Here is an 18,742-nt window from a genome sequence, read left to right on the forward strand (position 1 = left end):
GGGGGGGTTAAAACACAGGGAAACTGCTGTAACTAAAACACGCGGAATCTGCTGTAACTGGGGGGGTTAAAATAGAGGGAAACTGCTGTAACTGTGCGGGCTAGAACACAGGGAAACTGCGCTGTACTGCTGGGGTTAAAACACACAGAAACTGCTGTAACTGGGGGGGTTAAAACGCACAGAAACTGCTGTAACTGCTGGGGCTAAAACACAGGGAAACTGCTGTAACTTGTGGGGTTAAAACACACGGAAACTGCTGTAACTGTTGGGGCTCAAAAACACCGAATCTCCACTGTAACTGGTGGGGTTCAAATACATAGAAACTGCTGTAACTGGGGGGGTTAAAGCCCCGATATTCGTGTGTGTAAGTGTGTGCAGGGAGGGCTCAGAGCTCGCACAGGCTCTGCTCCCCAGGCCCAGCAGTGGCACAAGAGGCAATGGACAGGAGCTGATGCCCAGAAAGTTCCACCTGAATGTGAGGGAAAGCTTCTTCACTGTGAGGGACCGAGCACTGGGGACTTTACAGGAATCTCCCTCACTGGAGACACTCCAGAGSCAGGGAGGTGGCACCCAATGACCCCTGTGGTCCCTTTTGCTGACCCATTCTGTTCCCCCCTGACAGCAGGGTGTTGGAGCAATGGAGCAATGCAGAGTCCCCAGCAACAGAACACTACAAATCCTTATTTCCTTGGTGACTAATTGTTCAAATGGATTAAAGCACAAGTGAATGGAGTATAAGGTTAAATAACAACTTGGTGGCAGCTGRTAAGATGAAATATAACCTCAAATTACTGTAAGTGATTATAATGCTAAAAAAAGTCCTTGACTGGAGATAAAAATGACATGGCAAAAACCAAAACAGCAGTGTGTTATCAGCACCATTATCATTCTGAATCCAAAACACAGCATTGTACCAGCTACTGAAAAGAAATTAACCCTATCTCAGCTGAAGGACAGTAACCAATCCCCTGTTTCTGTATCCTTCTTTCTTTGCTACCATTTTGTATAAAAGACCCTGCTGGTTTCCTCAAAGGTACACCACCTGTGTTAGATGCCTGACACCTGTTCTGCAGAACGRTAACAAAATCTATTATCTTGGCTCAGTATTGCTTGGCCCTTGTACACTGGATGAAAAAACAATGGAAAACAAAAGGGGTCTCCAGGGAATTGTGCAGTTCAGGTGCTTGGGCAGGTGTGGTCATGGCTCAGGTACGTGGCAGGCAATAAGGAAGTTTCCAGGGTGCTGAACTGGGCACTTCTAAGTAACAATACTGAACACCTTGCACAGAATTTAAGGTTTCACTCAGAGCTTAATTCCCAAACAAAAAAAATCTGGGTAGCTTGCCAGGGACATGCAGTTTAAGTGCTTTTAAGAGCCTGTTCCCCTTGAAGGCTGTTTATAGCCCCAAGCCCAAGGACAGCAGTTAAATGTCAGTTCAGTTTAGAAATCTGCTCTTTGCTTCTTTTTCACAGACATGTGTGGTCTCTCTGTACTTTCTCTGGGTGCCTTGGGCATCATTAGCTGTTCCCCAAGTAAGATGTACACAGCTTGAAAATATGCAGCAATTACTGGCCAACAAAAAAAAAAAAAAAAAAAAAAAAAAAAAAAAAAAAAAAAAAAACAAAAAACAACCCATCTAAGGACCCACTGGATTAGGCATTAATGTGTCCCCACCCCTTGACAAACACCTGCAGTCTGCTGGCCAAAGAAGCATCAAGAAAGCTGTGGGCATCCACTCATCATTCACTGGCTCTGTTGATGTGATTGGAAACTGGCAACTCACGAGAGGTAACTGGGTTTGCTCACTGTAGGATTGTAGAACTTTCCACATTGATATTGTTCCTCTTGAATCCTTGTGCTGCTAATATTCCTTGTCTCTACAACCCTGCCTCTATTTCTAATTTTGCTGTTTTATCTTTCTACAGGCATGGCTCTGTCTCACAGTTTAACAGCTCTCTCAGAAGGCTGGGCCAACCTCATTCAGTTAATCCATGTTATCCAGGCTGGGCTTGCTCTTCAGCTGGTGACTGAGCCCCTCAGGGAGGGAGGTTAGTGACAGCACAGGCTGAGGACCTGCTTTTTGGTGGCTCAGTGTGTTTTGATCATAATTGTGGTATGTATGAGCTGGAATTTACTTGCACCTTTGCCTGAGAAGCTGCAGCCAGCAGCAAAGGAGAAGCTTGGTGACAGAGCTCAGAAGGCACAGCCAGGCTTGCCGGGGTCACTGGGGGTGTCACTGCTTTGTGCCAAGGCCTGAGAGCTGCTGTGTTCTGCTCTGCTTAACAAACCAGTGCTGCTAATGAGCACTTGACAGTTTCATTAAAAATGTGCCAGTTCAAGATATCTGAAGGTTTTTAAAGTAGTGAGAATCTGTTTCTTGCTTAAGCATGTGTAAATCTGATTCTACATATAGAGACGGCAGAAATTTATATAACATCTTTAAGGAGACAGAAATAGGTTTTATTGATGTTAAATACTTGCTCTTCAGTGGTAGCAATATTTGCATATGATATTCTAGCACACATTTGTCTCATCTTGTTATGGGTATCAGTAATCCATTAAAAAAAAGGCAGTTCAGTAGTTTCTAATGACAATTGGTGAGCAGTTCCTGTTCCATCCACAGAGTGGGTGGTGTGGTGAGTTATTTAATTCTCTCAACAAAGCAAATATTTTTTTCCAACAAAAGCTTATTGTCAAATGATAAGGTGTTACAATTTCACCAGGACTTACAGTGGATACATTTTTGTCCACTTAGTTCTCATGGGAGAATGAGCATGGCGTTCTCATTAAAATAGCCAACACCACAAAGATCTGCYAGTTATTAATTATTAATCAGCAAACTAAAAATAAATGCATAAAATAATTTTTCCTCCTCTGCTAATTTTGAAATGGACAAGTGTTCTCGTTCTTCTTGCAAACGAGGCAGTCACACTGATTACAGTAACCTTTTTTAAGAAGTATTTATTGCTTGTGTACACTAATGCCTCTGGTAGTGCTTCTGAGCCCCTGGCATTTCTTAAGGTGCTGTTTCACTGTTTCAGAATTGGATGAGAGGCTAACAGCTTCCTCTGAAATCTCAGAATTTTTGCTGTGTTTTACAATTATTTCAAGCTAAGAAATATTAAAAATACTTGTGTGTACCTTTGACATGACCTTTGTAGTCATACTATCCTCAAAAATTYGCTTGGAGTGGTGCAGTAAAATGTCCTTCATCCCAAACTTGTGAATGATGTATAATTTTTTTTAATTACTGGGAACATACTACTATAGTATGTGGTTTATTTTCTGMAACTTATCGGATAATAAAAACATTCTTGAGTAATGACAGAATTGCAAATGCTATTAACCCAGTTTTTTAAATACCTAATTTAGTTTTATCTTTATAGCTTTATGATAGTTTGTCTCCTTTTACTTCTGCTGAACATWTGACCTGAAAATGTAGTTTGCTCAGTGCCTGACAAGAAAGTGGAATAGTTTTGCTCACCCTTTTCAGTTAAAGTTATCTTAGTTATGGACAGACTCCTTGTAGTGTAATTTTTATGGAAAAGCATCCATCCTCTAGTTACAGTCCCCGCCTTGTTCTACAAAGTCTTTGGGAGAGGCATATTTCCAGCTCAGACAAGTCTTTTCAGAACCAGACTGTGCTCCAGGCCTGGTGTTACATCACAGAGRTGAATGAAATTGGAATCAGGGCTCCTGCCCGTCAGCAGCACTTTGGGAAGTGCTGCCGGGGTGTGAGGTGATCTCGGTGACACATGGCCCTACCTGTGCGGGCTGCAGCGATACACGTGTGATAATTTGTGTTTTTGTTTTGACTACGGAAACGAATGCCAAGCACCACTAATGAGCAAGTGTTTGTGTACACGGTTGGTAAGAGCGCACCTGGGGCACTTGAGAAAGCCTCTGCATACCTCGGTTGCTTTCCTATTGATCCTGCCTGCGAGGGCACGGCAAGGAATTTCTGGGCTGCAGTGAGCTGCAGSTCTGTCCCATTGTCTGCGGGAGCTCGATCCCCCTGCGGGTGCCAGCGGCTCGTTTTCTGGAATGATGATATCATGCTGAGATGGACTAGAGTGGAACTGTCTAATATTTCATAGACTGCGACACAGAAACCTGTCCTTGCTTGGGAAAAGGACACTTTGGTCTAAAGATGTTGCGCTGGCATTAAAAATAGTTACAGGCGCTGTCTCACTGTTTGCTTTTGCAGCAGAGGTCTTTAGAATTCAGAAAAAAAAAAAAAAGATGTAAAGCTTTTCCTCTTTTAGATCATTTTAGGGGTAATCACCTCTTTAAAATTACGAAGTGGTGGTTTACACCCTGAACACCTCAAAAGATGCGGAACATTRTGCGTGTTACTGTAGGTCATGGAATACTCACGGGGGCGTTTAGGGAAGAACGGGAACGGGAATAGGATCGGGATGGGGATGGGGACCGGAATCGGGATGGGGATCGGGGATGGGGATTGGGATGAGGATCGGGATGAGGTTGGGAATGGGGATGAGGATCGGGATCGGGATCGGGATTGGGATCGCAATCGGGAACGGCCGCGGCCGCCGCCCCCCGGCGCCGTTTGAAAGTCACCAAAGTTTCCGACGCGCGTCCCGGCGGCGCTGATTGGCGGAGCGCCCGTTGGCACGTGACCGGCAGCCAATGGGGCGGCGGCAGCGGCCGGGCCGGGAGCGGCGCTGAGGGCGCGGCGGGAGCGCGGTGAGAGCCCGGCACGGCCCGGGGAGCGGCACCGGGGACAGCGGGGACAGCGGGGACAGCGGGGACACAGCACCCGGGATCTGCCCGCCTGCGGCCCCGCGGGAACCGAACCTCCTGCTGCTGCTGGAGCTGCTCGTGCGGGTGCTGGTGGGGCGGGGAGCGGAGCGTGGGAGCCGTGCCCGATGGTTTAGCTCCCGCCCGGTTTCGTGCTCCGCATGGGAATGGGATCCGGGAGCGCTGCCTCGCTGACCCCTTGGTTTGCAGCTGGAAGCATCAAGGTCAGGCGTTTCAGCAGAGAAAAGTGCGGAGTTTCCTTAGGAATCACCGGAAAGTTGAAAGTATCGGAGCTGGACTGGTAGCTGAGAAGAGGAGGGTTTTGCTGAATTCAGCCTTTTGGGAGAGAAGCCCCTGAGAAGCTGGTAACTCTTCTCAGTGCTGGCTGTGGGATTCTATAGTAATCCTGGCGCTCCCGTGACCTCTCCCTTTTCTTTCTCTTTTGTGGTGATTTTCTTTTGTATTGCTTAAACAAAAGAAAATAGCCCCTGTGCTGCAGGAAGACCCTTTCAAGAGGACTCTTTTAAACAAATGTAACTTTCATAGGATGGGAAAGTAATCTTTCAGGAGCAAAGAGGTGGTTTCTTTTGGTTTATATTTAGGAAAAAATGCCTAATAGGAGCTTCATCATCTCTCTCATGGATAATTCAGTAGTATTTGTGGTACTGTTTTGCTTTTTTTGTTACAATATGAATTACTTTGATTTGCACTCTTAGGCATTGCTACAGAGGTAGGCCAGCATTGCTCTGCAAGCTAAATGTTCTTTTGTGAAGAAAAAAATTTCAGTATCAGGGTTGTTTTGARTCCTTTGTTCTAGGACTGAAACAATCTTAAGTTGAGGCCCTCATGAGTTTGGGTGAACTCAGACTCTGATTCCCAAATTGCAGTTCCTTCAATAATTTTGTGTGGCTCTGTTCTTGATACTTGTTTTCTTCCTTAGGCATTTTGCAATTCTGCTCTYACTGGYATGAAATTGTTTCCTACAACATTTRTGCTGCGGTGTTTTTCTCATTGCAAAATTCCAGTCCCCACCCATGATCACTTCCACTTCCTGCATGATGTGGAGGTTTGTAATGCCTGTGACCCGCGTTTGTGCAGCCTGCACGCAGGAAGTCTGGCCAGATGTTTCTTCTGGCTTCATGGGTGTGCAAACAAGCAAGGTGCAGCCCGTATGTGCTTTTACAGACTCTTTCTCTTCTCGTTTCCCCCCTACCACCTTTTCCAATGTTTAACAGAGCATTTATAAAACCTCCTTCACCCGCTTGCTCTCCCCGCTTTTGTAGTGATCCCAGACAATGAGGAGTTCCTAATTAATTTCTCTTCAGGCGTTTTTTATATTGTCTCAAAGTTGTTAAAAACCAAGGGTAGAAGGCAGCAGGGAAAAACCAGTCACGGCCCTACCCTTTCTACCGGTAGTTTAACAAGACTTACATGGTTTTTGCTTGCAGTATTCTTAGACAAATTTCAGGAAAAAAGCTTAAAAAGCTTTAAAACTTTGTCTCAAGCTTGGAATTTTTATTTTCTGTTKAAGTTTGTATTTTTCATGTTTGGTTAGTTTGAAAATCTTTGTGAGCTAAGAGGTAGTGCAGGGAAGGAAGCTAATAGGTCTTCCATGTGTGTTGCAGACAAAAAACATGTGCCTGTGGCACTGGACAGTAGCCCCATCTCTGGAATAAGTACAGGTGCACAGTCCTTCCATGTATTTGCAGTTGAACAATTAATTTTAAATTATGAGTACTATTTAGTAATGGTAACCATGAAGCAGAGCGAGCTGTTAATGGATGACAGCCTCAGTGGGACAATAATTTCATGTTTACAAAGACATACCTGGCAACCAAAGGGCACAGCAACTTTGTGCTGCTGTCAGTGTTCTCAAGGTTCTCTGAAAATCTTACAGATCTATGCATCAGTTAAGGACAGTTCTCCTCTATGTGGCCATACAATYKTAAAAAATCCCAATTAGTACAGTCKTTTAGTTCTTCAAAGTGCAATAGAAAAACACAAGAGCCAGATATGAACATGTTCAAGATTTTGGGGCTGGTGGAAGCTGTCTTTTGATTCCAAAGGGTTGTTTGAAAACTTTTTGAGGCAAGATGTCTTGCACTCCATCTTTATATTTCCTGAACTATTTTTATTGACTGTCTGAACTCAGATATTGGATTTATTATAATGCTTGTGTCAGAAAAAATACTTTTTGGATTTTTTTCTTCACAAGTTTGTTTCAAGGATTGGTATGTATGTACACAGTGCCTTGAGCAGAAGGACATGCTTATTAACATCAAAGGCACTTTCAGTTCCCTTAAAAATAACAGAGTAGACGTGTCATAAACTGTCCTAGGTCAAGAATGTTAATTATGCTTGGTCATGATTTTCTTTTTAATAGGCAAGAGTACTGTTTGGAAAATCACTCCTCCTTACTCACACTCCCTTTGCTCTTTTTTTTTGCCCAGTGCATACTTCAGCCTTGAGATTTTATGCTGGAAATGCGTCAGTACAGTGTACAGTGCTTTTATGTGTTAGAAGGAACACATATTGCTTTGTCTAATGAACATTTTGTGTCAAAATCAATTATAAAAACGAAGGCTTAGTAACTTTTCTCCTCACCTCCAACTCCGCTTCTAAATAATAGTGTCATTTCTTGTGTAGCTGATACTGTGCACTGAGGTATGCGGGCACAGCCCACTTAGCTGTGACGCTGCTTACTCCTTGCTCAATAATCTGATAATTACTTGGGCTGTGAAAAMGACCTGGGCTTCGTGGCATTGCTTGGGTATGTAAGAATTGGCCTTTAGATTGCCAGACTTTGAGTGTTTTGTCTGTAGCAGAGTTAAGAACTGCTTTGGTTTGTCTCAGTAGTTACTAAATAGGTGGCTGTTAATACTGTTTACACCAGATGAGTTTTTGGAGAGGAAAGTCTGGACACAGGTTAAGGATCTTTTTTTCCATTGAGTTCAAYAGATGTGCAGTGGATGTACATTTTCTTTAGCTGTGATGTGCTGCTCCAAGGATGTACTTCAGCATGTTATGAGTATCATGAGTACAAGGCAGGGCTGACATGTACGTGATCTTTGAAGGCTTCAGMTGTCCCTTCTTTGTTCCATTCAGTCACCTCTACAAATTTTTCGCTCAGCAGAACTGAAATTGAAACTTGGTAGAACTGTGTTTCTTCAGTCATTAGATTTCAGTGATATGTTTTTCTGACAACTGCCACTGTCATGAATTGTTCAACTCCACCTCTATTTGCTGTTTTTATCTAATTTGGTTTCTGTTAAATTGATAATCTGAGTGGAATCTTTGCCTCACCCAGGGCTGGACATGGGCAGATCATGCAGAACACTAGGTTTGATGTTTCTCCATTGTCAATACTAACTCATATGAAATGATATTTGCTACTGACCCGTTTAATAGTGTGTCATGCTCATCACAGGGCATTTGTTTAATTGTGGTGTTTAGATACTTAAGTCCTCAAGTGGGAGTGACCAACCTGAGGTTCTTGATTCCCCTGTGGCTCTTCCATGTGTCATCCCCATTTGGGACTATGTCCCGTGACCAGATTTGTGCTGGCACAGGCATGGCTGGATGGTCTGGATTGCTGCAAWCTTATCTGCAAACCTAACCCAGCAGTGGTATTCTGCTAAAACCTCTAGGGATCTTCTACTCTCCCTTCTGCCATGGCTCCCTGAGGTTTGCAGACATATTGTAGTTCTCAGCCATACATGGATTTTGATATTTCTGATTTAAAGTTGGGCAGCTTTGTCTGTGTTGACCTAGGAAGAAATTTTTCACTTGTCCAGGAGTTATGTCCATAAAAAGCTTATAGGTTCATAGAAATGTTAACTCATGAAATCAGTATCTTGAGTATCTAATCCATATCTCTCTGAAGTTTCTCTTTAATTTCACAGTGAGTGTCTTTAGGTGTGTTTGGAGCTGAAGTTGTGCCCAGGATGTCCTTTTCTTGTGTTCTCTGTGTGCATTTGCACAGCTGCAGCTCAGCTTTGGGGGTTTGTGTAGTCCGAGGTGTAGAAGATGCTCATGGCTCTGAATGTGGAGTAAGCCTGAGACAGAGAGAGACCTGGGGAAAGGAACTCGGTGGCTCAGCAGGGATTCTTTCACATTTATGGTCTGTCTGACAGAGTCCTGTCAGGGCTGGCCTTTAGTTGGGTCTCCAGGCAAGCAGTGACTGTGGGGAGGAGGGCTGTTGTGCTCTGCAGCAAGGAGGACTGAGGCTGCTCACTGCCTTGGTTCTTATGCTTGACCCTTTAATTTTTTAGGGAGGAAAATGAAACAGGAGTTTTAAACTTTGAAGACTCATCATGGAAGACTCAGAAGGTCATCACTTCAATTCAGTGGAAGATGAAACCAAGTACTGGAAGGAGTTGGCTATGAAATACAAGCAGTGGTAAGGCAGTGACTTCATTCCTCCAAGTTGTTGGGTAAGGGGAATAAACACTGCATGCAAAGACACAGAGCTTTCATTACTTGCTGGAGGATTGTTTCAATATAATTGTTCAAGAATATAAAACATTTCCTTTTATCTTTCTCTCCGTTTCTCACTTTGTTGCTAATCAATAATAGCTTTGTTCATAGTTCCAAATAAGTAGTTGAATAATAGATTAAATGCACAGATGGCAGTGGACAATTTACCAGCTAAAGACTTGCCACATATCCACACCTAGAGCGTGAAGACAGACTCTGGGATTTTTCTGTTTGTTTGACCTTTTTTTATTTGTTTGCCAGTTTGCTATGGGGTGACTTTCCATGTGTGCCAAGGAGACATTTGGACATGGTTCTCTCTTCCTATTGAATACATATGCTGGAGGAGGGCATATAGCCTTCTATGTTGAAGGACAATATGTTTTCTTACCTTGAGTATACAAGAGATATTTTTTTTTTGCTGTTCATTATGATGAGCTGTGTTGCTGGAATTGCTCTCTAGTGCTGAGAATACCCAGGAGGAGTTGCGTGAATTCCAAGAAGGGAGCCGAGAGTATGAAGCTGAACTGGAGACTCAGCTGCAGCAAACTGAGTCCAGGAACAGAGACCTCCTGTCAGAAAACAACCGGCTGCGGCTGGAGCTGGAGTCAGTGAAGGTAAGAGCTGGTGATGCACACTGGGTCAGCATCCTCAGGGCAGAGCTGAACAGGGCAGGCAGTGTCACCATCAGCATTGCAAAGAAATAGAACAGAAAACTGCAGAAAGTCCTGAAAAAATAAAGAAATGCCAACCTGTTGCTYCTTTAAGGATTCTGTGTTCCTTGGTGGTGTTCCTGGTGGTGTTCACAGGTTGTGGCTGTGTGTCAGGAGAGATTTCACATGGGAGAAAATTGTCCACTGTGGAGTGRAGACTAAGTGTGAGCACAAGAGAGCTGCTGTTCTGTTCCTTCTTCCATCTATTTAGTGCTTTTGTTCATTGCTTTCTTGCTGTCTGCATTATGCAGTCACAGATAATATTGCRGAACAATCAAAGTACAAACACTGCAGCTGTGGTTTTGCATTACGTAAGAAAACTCAGTTTTAAACCCTTTTTACATAGTTGTGTATTTATTATCTGACATTTCAGATAAGCTGGGAAGCAGCAGCTGGTGGGTARCACAGAACTGAGAGTCATAAAACAGTTTCAGTCCTGGTTTTGTTACTCAATCTGTCTGTCCTTAGGGAAAAATGAGTTATCCTCTTTGAACTTGGTTAGCATTCTGTGAAACTAAAAACCAACAGAAAGGCATTATCTTCCAGATAAAATATAAGGATATGAACATAAAGGATATGAACATAAAGGATATGAACATAAAGGATATGAACTTATTGAGAAGGGGCTTCTTGAAAGAGCTTAAGAAACAATGAAACTGTCTAGAGTATGAAGAGTGATGAGTGCCTCATTTCAGTCTTACCAAAGATGCTGCTAGTTGTCTGTGCTGATTGACAGCATTAGGAAATACTGGGAAGTTCTCTTAAGTTTGAAAAAAAATTGGCACTGAAATTGGTGTGACTTTTTAAAGTTTGATTTTAGGCCTTTTGCTTACAGATGAGTTAGATGCACCCAAGAAACACCACRCTGTGCTTTGTAGGGCCAGGTCAATCTCTGTGGAAGCAGAGATTAATGTAATTACACTTCTTCTACTCAATTGGATGCAATAATGAGCTAATGGGAGTGAAGGTATTTGTGTAAGTGATTAATCACTGGGTGAATCCAGGTTTGCAGTGCCTTTTGTTTGAACTGTTGTCCAAATTACTGTCTTAAGGCAAATGTTCTATCCCTCTACTGCCAGCTTAGTCATTCCTCCCACTCCCTGCTTTTTGATAGCAAGATTTGTTTAGTTGTATTTGTTATATTGCATTAATCCTTGTACTTGTTGTAGCCCCTTAGAAATATTAAATGCTGTGCGTGTTGTATGGAGTATTGGTCTGCTGTTCATGTAGCCGCATAAACTCATGGAAGCTGATGGCTTTGGGGAGAAAAGTTTGACAGAAATAAAACCCTTAGTTCACATAATTGAGGTGTAAGTTATTTTCTTTCTCTAGGGTAGCTGGGATGAGAGTAAGGGGCAGTGAACCAGWCAAAGCAGTGAAGAATGAAAATAGTAGGAAACAACACAGAGCTTCAAAAAGTGGAGGATAGCCATATTTTAGAAAAGCTGAAATTATTCTTCACAGTAGATAACTTTCTTAAAATACATTCTGCTTGAAATAAATCATTTAACAATTGACTATTCATGCAGCCTGAACACTGCASTAACAGCCTGCAGTGAAGGAACAGAGCCACCATTGAGGGCCAGATCAGCTGATAGTTTATTACAATTGGCTAAAAACAAAGCCTCAGACCTTGCAGTTCTGGTCTTTTATCTGAATCAATTCAAGAGCAAAGCATTAATCTCGGGAGTTATTGAGCAGCAGTGTTAACTGAGCCCTTCAAGGGTTGGGATCTGCATCTAGGTCAACACCAGTGAACTTTGCCAGGCCCACACAGCTTGTGGCTCTGAGCTCACCAGCCCAGTGTGTGTGCTTGCTCCCCCTCAGAAATCAGAGCTCACACCACCTGAAAACTGATGGSAATAATGCTTTGGAGGGCTAGTTTAGCCAATCCTGAAAAGCTAGCTGAAAGTAATCTGCCTCTTGGAGCTTAGAGGATTTTAGGGATTTGGAATTACAGCAGTRTCACCACACTGTAATCAAATCAGGATTTCTTAGTTCAGGATGGGYATCTGACCCTCTTCTTTGTCTATGCATTACATGTGCTAAAATAGCACACTGTCTTCAGATAATAAATCATTCACACTAGACTACATGCCATGGTTTTCAAATTCCAGTGCATGGGTTTGTTTTCAGTGACATCAAGTGTTTTGTACTTGAATTCTGTCTGGAGAGCACTTCAGGAATGCTGCTTACACAGTAATCTTGGAGTTTAAAAAAAAGCCTCTGGCATGTTGAAGTGCTCTGATAGCAAGGTGGTGAGTATAAAGCATTGTGRTAGCATGCTGTGAAGCTTTGCCTGTCACATGCTGTGGAACTAACTCCACATTTAGTGGCAGTGCAGGAGAGAAGTCTGGTGTGGAAGCTGTGTTTTCCTCCCTGCCTGTGCCTCTCTTTAATTTATCCTTGTAAACATGGTATAGAGGGAGACAGTTTGGTTTAACTTCACATCCAAAGCATAACTGTACCAGAAATTATTTGGGATCTAGAATCCTGCACCTGTTTTGGGCTAATAAAACCACATAGGCAGTGCAGAATCTTGCTGATTCCACAGCACTATCCAAGTGTCACACTTGGATTTTTTTTTTCTTGTTACTTTGGCTTCTGAATACTGCCTGGCTTCATATTMGGGTTGAAAATAAGTGGCTTCTCTTGCATTCTGCTTTATGTATGGGTAAGAAACTGTGCTGAGTCAGGCTGTCTGGAGAGGCCCTGTTTTGTGAGGTTGGAAATGCTCCCCAGCACTTTTGTCTGACAGGGAGTGACAGGAAGAGCTCTTGTCTGCTGTCAGCCCAGAAGTATGTGAGCAATTGAATTTGTTCATGTTTTACCATATGTAAAGTGATGTTTCTCAAAAAACTTGAGAGCATCTTTGGAGGGGCTCAGACAATGCTGCACAATGAGAGCATGTGTTGTTAAGTACCTGATGTGCTGTTTGCTTTGCCTCTGAGTAGGAGAAGATTGAAATGCAGCATTCGGAAGGGTACAGGCAAATCTCTGCACTGGAAGATGACTTGGCACAGACAAGAGCTATTAAAGAGCAGCTTCAGAAATACATTCGAGAACTYGAGCAAGAAAATGATGACTTGGAAAGAGCAAAAAGGTGACCTGCTTTTTGTGTTTTCTCTTTTCCACCTCTGTTCTGTCCTGTGAGCATGGTTTCACTAAGCTGTTTGTGACATTGTGCTCGTTAACACTGCCATTCTGAACTAATCACTTATGTGATGGTTGTGTTGAAGAAATTTGCTGCAGATAGGCAGTGTGATATTTTTTTTTACCTCTTCTGCTCCCCTGACTGCACTTTTTCATATTTYACAAGCTAAAATAAAAAATAATAAKAAACCAAACAAAAATGTAACAGTATCCATTGTTTTGTGAGAGAGGGAGTTCTCCATGTGCTTGAAGGATCTGATAGTGACACATTGTGCACTCTTTTTCAGAGCCACTATAATGTCTCTGGAGGATTTTGAACAGCGTTTAAACCAGGCTATTGAAAGAAATGCTTTTCTGGAGAGTGAGCTGGATGAGAAAGAAAATCTTCTGGAGTCTGTGCAGCGCCTGAAAGATGAAGCTAGAGGTTAGGCAGAAATTATTTGTATCTTTTACTTTCTCTCCTGCTGCTTCCTAGCTGTTCAGTCCTCTCCAAATACCTTTGAGCTTGGCTTTTAAGTTTGCTTCTTTAAAACCTGCTGTCTGAAATGTAGAAGCAAGGGAAGARACTTAAGAATGTCCCACCCCCACTCCTTGAACTCCTGACCTTGTTCCAGAGCACTCACAGAAAYGAAAGTGTGTTCCAGCTTTCTCCTAATCAGGGCCTTAGGGAGTTGAGAGGAGCCAGTCCAGCTGGGGCGTGTGCTGGTGTGGCTTCCTGTAACCCATGAAGGTCAGCTTTAATACACTTTAACCTCTWTTTTCCCTGGCCTGTGAAAAGTGGGGCAATGAAGCACTAATTGGAAAGTAAAACTGGAGTGCTCTGACTGACTTCTGGTTGCCTTGGAATGACTTCTTGCTATCTGTCAGTGAGGCTGGGTGAGGAAGAGACCCTGGAGCTGGATAAAAGTCWGTTTTCAGATCTTGGATTCTTATGGATTGAGTGGTATCCATAAGGTGCAGCCAGACTGTGGGACAGAAGTGCTCTATCCCTTGGCTAGATAATGATGTGGCTTCCACCTGGCCTCAAGTTTCCTCCATGTGGAAGCCAGGATAGAAAAGGGTACAACAGGTAGGATCTCAACCTTGCAGGAGCCAGAATGTAGCCAAGATGTGCCAAGTGGCCAAGCCTCAGGCTTGATGTGCCTCTGCTTGCCAGCCTGTGACATTGGGAAAGGAGTCAATGACATTGGGAAAGGAGTCAATTCCCTGTCTGAAGGGGAGCCTCGTGAGAGGGCTTGAAAATGAAAACCAGATAATAGCAACTGAAGTAACACTGCTAAAACATTTTGAGCCACAATCCTAGAAAGGCCTTGAGTTATTATCTGGATTTTGAAGATGTGCCTGCAGTAATCTTTACAAGCAGAAGTGACTTCACCTCCATGAGAAAGAAAGAAAATCTTTTGAGCAAAAGATTACCTCCTGTTTTTATCTTGGTGGCTGCATACTCCAGCACTTGCTTTGTGTTGCTTYCTTCATAGATCTACGACAAGAGCTTGCAGTGCAGCAGAAACAGGAGAAACCCAAAACACCAATGAGAGCTCCCCTGGAAGCAGAAAGAACAGACACTGCAGTTCAGGCCTCCTTATCTGTGCCCTCAACACCTGCAATGCGTCGCACACCCATCAGCATACCCACCCCGGGGACATTCAGGAGAGGTGACTGCCTGGGAAGCTCACAGATACAATTTGCTGCTCTTGTTTTTACTATACTTTGCTCCCTTCTTTTCATTCCTCCTTTAGCCACAGAGTTTGAGTGTGTAGTGTAGTGTAAATACACCCAAATCCAATCACCAGTCTCCATGTTTATAGACTGTGATTTTTGGAGTTTATTCATAGCCTGTTCATTTCCAATTGGCTTAAACCATCCAGTAATAACAAGTGTGAGTGATAAGATGGGCTGTTGGGACTTTACTGTTAGTTCACAACTATCCCAGAGATGTTGGTCTAATTTAGGGGAAAGGTTTTAAAAACCTGTGTGATCTTTAATTGTGTTACTTGAATCGTCTTGTCTAAGAGAGTAGGGTCAATTAATTTTTTTTTCCCAATGAGTAACATCCTTCTTTAACTGCCCAGCAGGTCTTGAGGACACTTATGGTGCAACTCCTCTCACACCTGCTGCAAGAATATCTGCACTTAATATTGTGGGAGACTTGCTTCGAAAAGTAGGGGTGAGTGATTCCCTGCCAGGCTGCTGCCTGCCATCCTAAAGGCTTCTGAAGAGGTTTGCCTTAAGAGTCCAGTACTTATTTTGAATAAGGTCTGATGTCCTTTTTAGCTGTAGTTTGATAGTTAAGGTAGTGCTGATGCTATGAAAGTTATCCAGTTACTTCTGTTATTCCTTGGTGCTGTGTTGTTGCAAGCATTTGTGTGTCTCTTAGATGGGCTGATGGTACAGCTGAAAAGTGACTCAGTAAAGGTGGAGTGATCTAGAATGGAAGCATGTGATGGAGAGTAGGATATCAGGGGCTCATTCTCAACTAATACATGTCTGGGGAAGCAGATAGCTCAAATGAACGTTTAGTAATTTAAAAAGTGATGCCTGTAAGAAAGATGTAAAAATCTCCCTGAAGAAGCTGAGGATTTTGTATTAATCTGACACTTGTCTCATCTGTTTACTTCAGGCTTTGGAGTCCAAGCTTGCATCTTGCCGAAACTTTGTGTATGACCAATCTCCAAACAGACCCTCCGTGTCCATGTACATGAACAGAGATGTCCTTGAAACACGCCTGAGTCCTCATCAGCCTCTGTGTGATACAGGGTGGGTGCTGGTTTCTGCTGGGGTCTTTGTGACAGCTGTTGGTGTTGGAACTCAGGGACTGGTATTTAGTATTGAGTCTTTGCTTTGGCAGAGACAGATTTTATTTCAAAATATGTGAAATTCAGTTATTCAGGATTATTATTTGAGTGTTTCAGGTCAGTTTAAAATTTGGAATCACTAGCTTCTGAAATTCAGTTTTGAATACCTCAAATTTGAAGCAAGTGCAAGATTTATKGTTTTATTATAAACTAATGTTTAAATGGACAAAGTACAACAGTTCTTGCTTATTAGTTCAATATGTTTTATGCTTTATGTTCTTGTACAAGTTATGTTTCAGGGAATGTCATGGCATGTAGGGAGACTTTCCTTATCATAGTTAAGGTTATCACTTATGGGAGAACTGGAGAAAAGGTGAATAATGGGTCCATTCAGAATGCTTTACAGTTGCTAAGATGTGTTTTTAAGGAGMAGCTGACAGGAAGTTACCTTACTGAACTTACAGATTTCCCTTAATGTTTGAACTAGTTATCTTTCTTTAATCAAATGAAGAAAAATCAGCAAGGTTATCACAAATTGACATTCAGTGTCTGCTTAAACTCTGCCAGTCCTGTACTGTRCATTCTTTAGGTTCTGTATAAGTTWGGTGCCTATAGCACACTTTGTTTCAGGCTTAATTATTCAGCCAGACCCWTGTTGTATGAATACTGGTTTGCCCTGTTACCCAGTGGCAGTGTTGCTGTTTAGAAAGTGTCCCACATTGTACTTGCTGTTCTAGCCTGGGGAGAAACCTGCAGGAAATCCTCAGGGGACATACATTTGCATATTCATGCAGCTGATTATCTATTTACTGCTGCAATGCTAAACTGAAATTCCAACACCTGTAAGAGATAGTGTTCACTACTCAAAAGGAAATGGAGTCCTGTGTTCCAGTGGAAACTCAGCCCAGTTAAGAAATGGACTCATGCAGTGCTCTGAGTGCTGTTCTTGCACCTGCTGGTTTCTCAGCTGTGTTCTGGATATGAGCAGTTATTCTGACGATGGTTACACTGAGCAAGAAATGCACTGACTTCTATTTYGTGTTTGCAGGTTAGCGAAACGCCTGGAGTTTGGAACACGACCTTCAAACATTCCAGGACCCATGAGCCATCCCTCACAAAGTGTTGTCAAGATGCTGCTATGAAATGCCTGGCTGGCTTTGGGAAAGGACAAGAAAATGTGTATTTCAAAGTTTAGTTTTAAAGAGAATATCAATGAGCAAGCAGACAGCAGTGTCAGGGTAGGTGAGAGCTGAGCAAGAAGTCACAATTGACAGTGGCTTCCAGTGTGGCCTCTGGGCAAGTTCTGTGGGTGACAAAGTGTGACAAAGCAATGCTGACTGTGGCAGTGCAGGACTGGGAAATGYTTCCTGCATCAGCTGCTGTAAATAGCTCCTGAAGTTTGCTTCTTTTGACACTGCCAAAGCCATTGTCCTTCTGCCTACAGCACAGCAATATTCCCTATGCAGCTCCTCAGGCTTTGGCTTTTGGTGTTAAAACACCACCAGCTCTGGCTGGAATTCTGCTTTCTACCATGGGTGTTGTGTCCTGCTGTCACCCAAATTAAAGGAATGTTTTTATGTGGAGAAAGGTGTATTTCTGCAGGGAAGCTGCTCAGCTTCTTGTGGGATGTTTGCTGACCAGAATGTTGTTGCACAAAAACCTGCCTCTGTAGTGGCAGGATGTTTCTGTAAGCAATGATTTGTCATTCAGGACAGGTCATGGTTAAAGGTGAGTCATGTCTAGTGCTTAGAGTGCTCAGGAGATCCCAGCAAGGTGGGGGACTTGGAACTGACTTAGCAAGTAGACATATTTTATTTTTCTTTTTTTTTTTTTCTCCCCATAATGGCCTGTAAAGCCTGGTGGTTGTAGAAGGCCASAGACCTGATTAAGATTTAGTTCTAATATCTTGATAGGTGGGGTTTACTGCTTTACAAGCCTCCCTTTATTAAGGTGCCTTGAGTGTTAGTGATTTTCTCTTGTTTTATTTTTCTATGTGAATATATCAGCTGYACTAATTTAGAAATGCTTTTTTAACCTGAAAAGCCCTTTATGCTAGAGAAGTGTATATGAGTAGAGAATTATTTTTACATATATTCCCCCCTCCCATGGAATATTACTGYATTTGTTTTTTTAAATGGAGTAGATTAATTCCCAGTGTTAATGTATTTTATGGAAACCTGTACTTGCAAAAATAATCATGACTAAACCATTTTTATGGGTTTTTTTGTGGCAAGGGATGGGGAAAGATTACTTGACAGAAAAAATACGTAATGGGTTTGATGTTTTTTGTTTGCTTTTTTTTAAAGAAAGTGCTGTGAAAACAGCTACCGATGCATCTATTTCTCTAGAATATGGAAACCACAGATCATTTCCATTTTTCAGTCCACCTATGAAATTGGCTTGACTGGGGAGCAGAATAAAGCTTATTTTGAATGAGAGTTGTTGATGCATTTTGAGGTTTTGTTGCAAGTCATCACTGTGGTTTATACAGATGTTTGCTACCAGTTTCTCATCTGTTTCTTATCAATTATGTTAAAAAATTGTTTGTTTTGATGAATCATATGCAAAGATTTTCCTACATCTTCTTCTCATGATTTCCTAACCTAAGGAATGTGAATATTGTSATAGCTAAAGATGCCTCTGGGATTTAATGCTTGGTATTAGCATTGCTTTCTCAAAATCTTRAACTCAGGATTTTTGTCCTTTTACACTGTTGTGATRGGACAAGGGGCAATGGTTTTAAGAAAAAAGAGGGTCAGTTTAGGTTAGACAAAGGGAGAAGTTTTTTACAGTGAGGTTCCCACACATGCAGTCTCCCAAACTATGTTAACAGCCAGCTCTGGAGC

At 42.5% G+C, this 18,742-nt stretch overlaps 1 protein-coding gene across 4 annotated transcripts; it reads left to right on the plus strand.

Annotated features, from left to right (window-relative positions):
* Positions 1 to 4,653: 4,653 nt before the first annotated feature.
* Positions 4,654 to 18,334, plus strand: NDE1 (nudE neurodevelopment protein 1). 4 transcript variants are annotated; one of them, XM_057367331.1, is made up of 9 exons: positions 4,654 to 4,708; positions 9,034 to 9,161; positions 9,699 to 9,852; positions 12,903 to 13,051; positions 13,389 to 13,525; positions 14,580 to 14,756; positions 15,177 to 15,268; positions 15,722 to 15,858; positions 16,945 to 18,334. In XM_057367331.1, the coding sequence occupies exons 2-9, from the start codon at positions 9,076 to 9,078 to the stop codon at positions 17,036 to 17,038; spliced, it is 1,026 nt and encodes a 341-aa protein (XP_057223314.1). In that variant the 5' UTR covers positions 4,654 to 4,708; positions 9,034 to 9,075; the 3' UTR covers positions 17,039 to 18,334. The 4 variants fall into 4 exon arrangements, with proteins under 4 accessions (XP_057223314.1, XP_057223313.1, XP_057223312.1 ...); XM_057367330.1 differs by lacking the exon at positions 4,654 to 4,708 and adding an exon at positions 4,730 to 5,127; XM_057367329.1 differs by lacking the exon at positions 4,654 to 4,708 and adding an exon at positions 4,730 to 4,986.
* Positions 18,335 to 18,742: the final 408 nt, after the last annotated feature.

The sequence above is a fragment of the Malurus melanocephalus genome, unplaced genomic scaffold (genome assembly GCF_030028575.1).
Source record: "Malurus melanocephalus ecotype Western Australia unplaced genomic scaffold, MMel_1.1 scaffold_77, whole genome shotgun sequence".
Lineage (NCBI taxonomy): Eukaryota > Metazoa > Chordata > Aves > Passeriformes > Maluridae > Malurus > Malurus melanocephalus.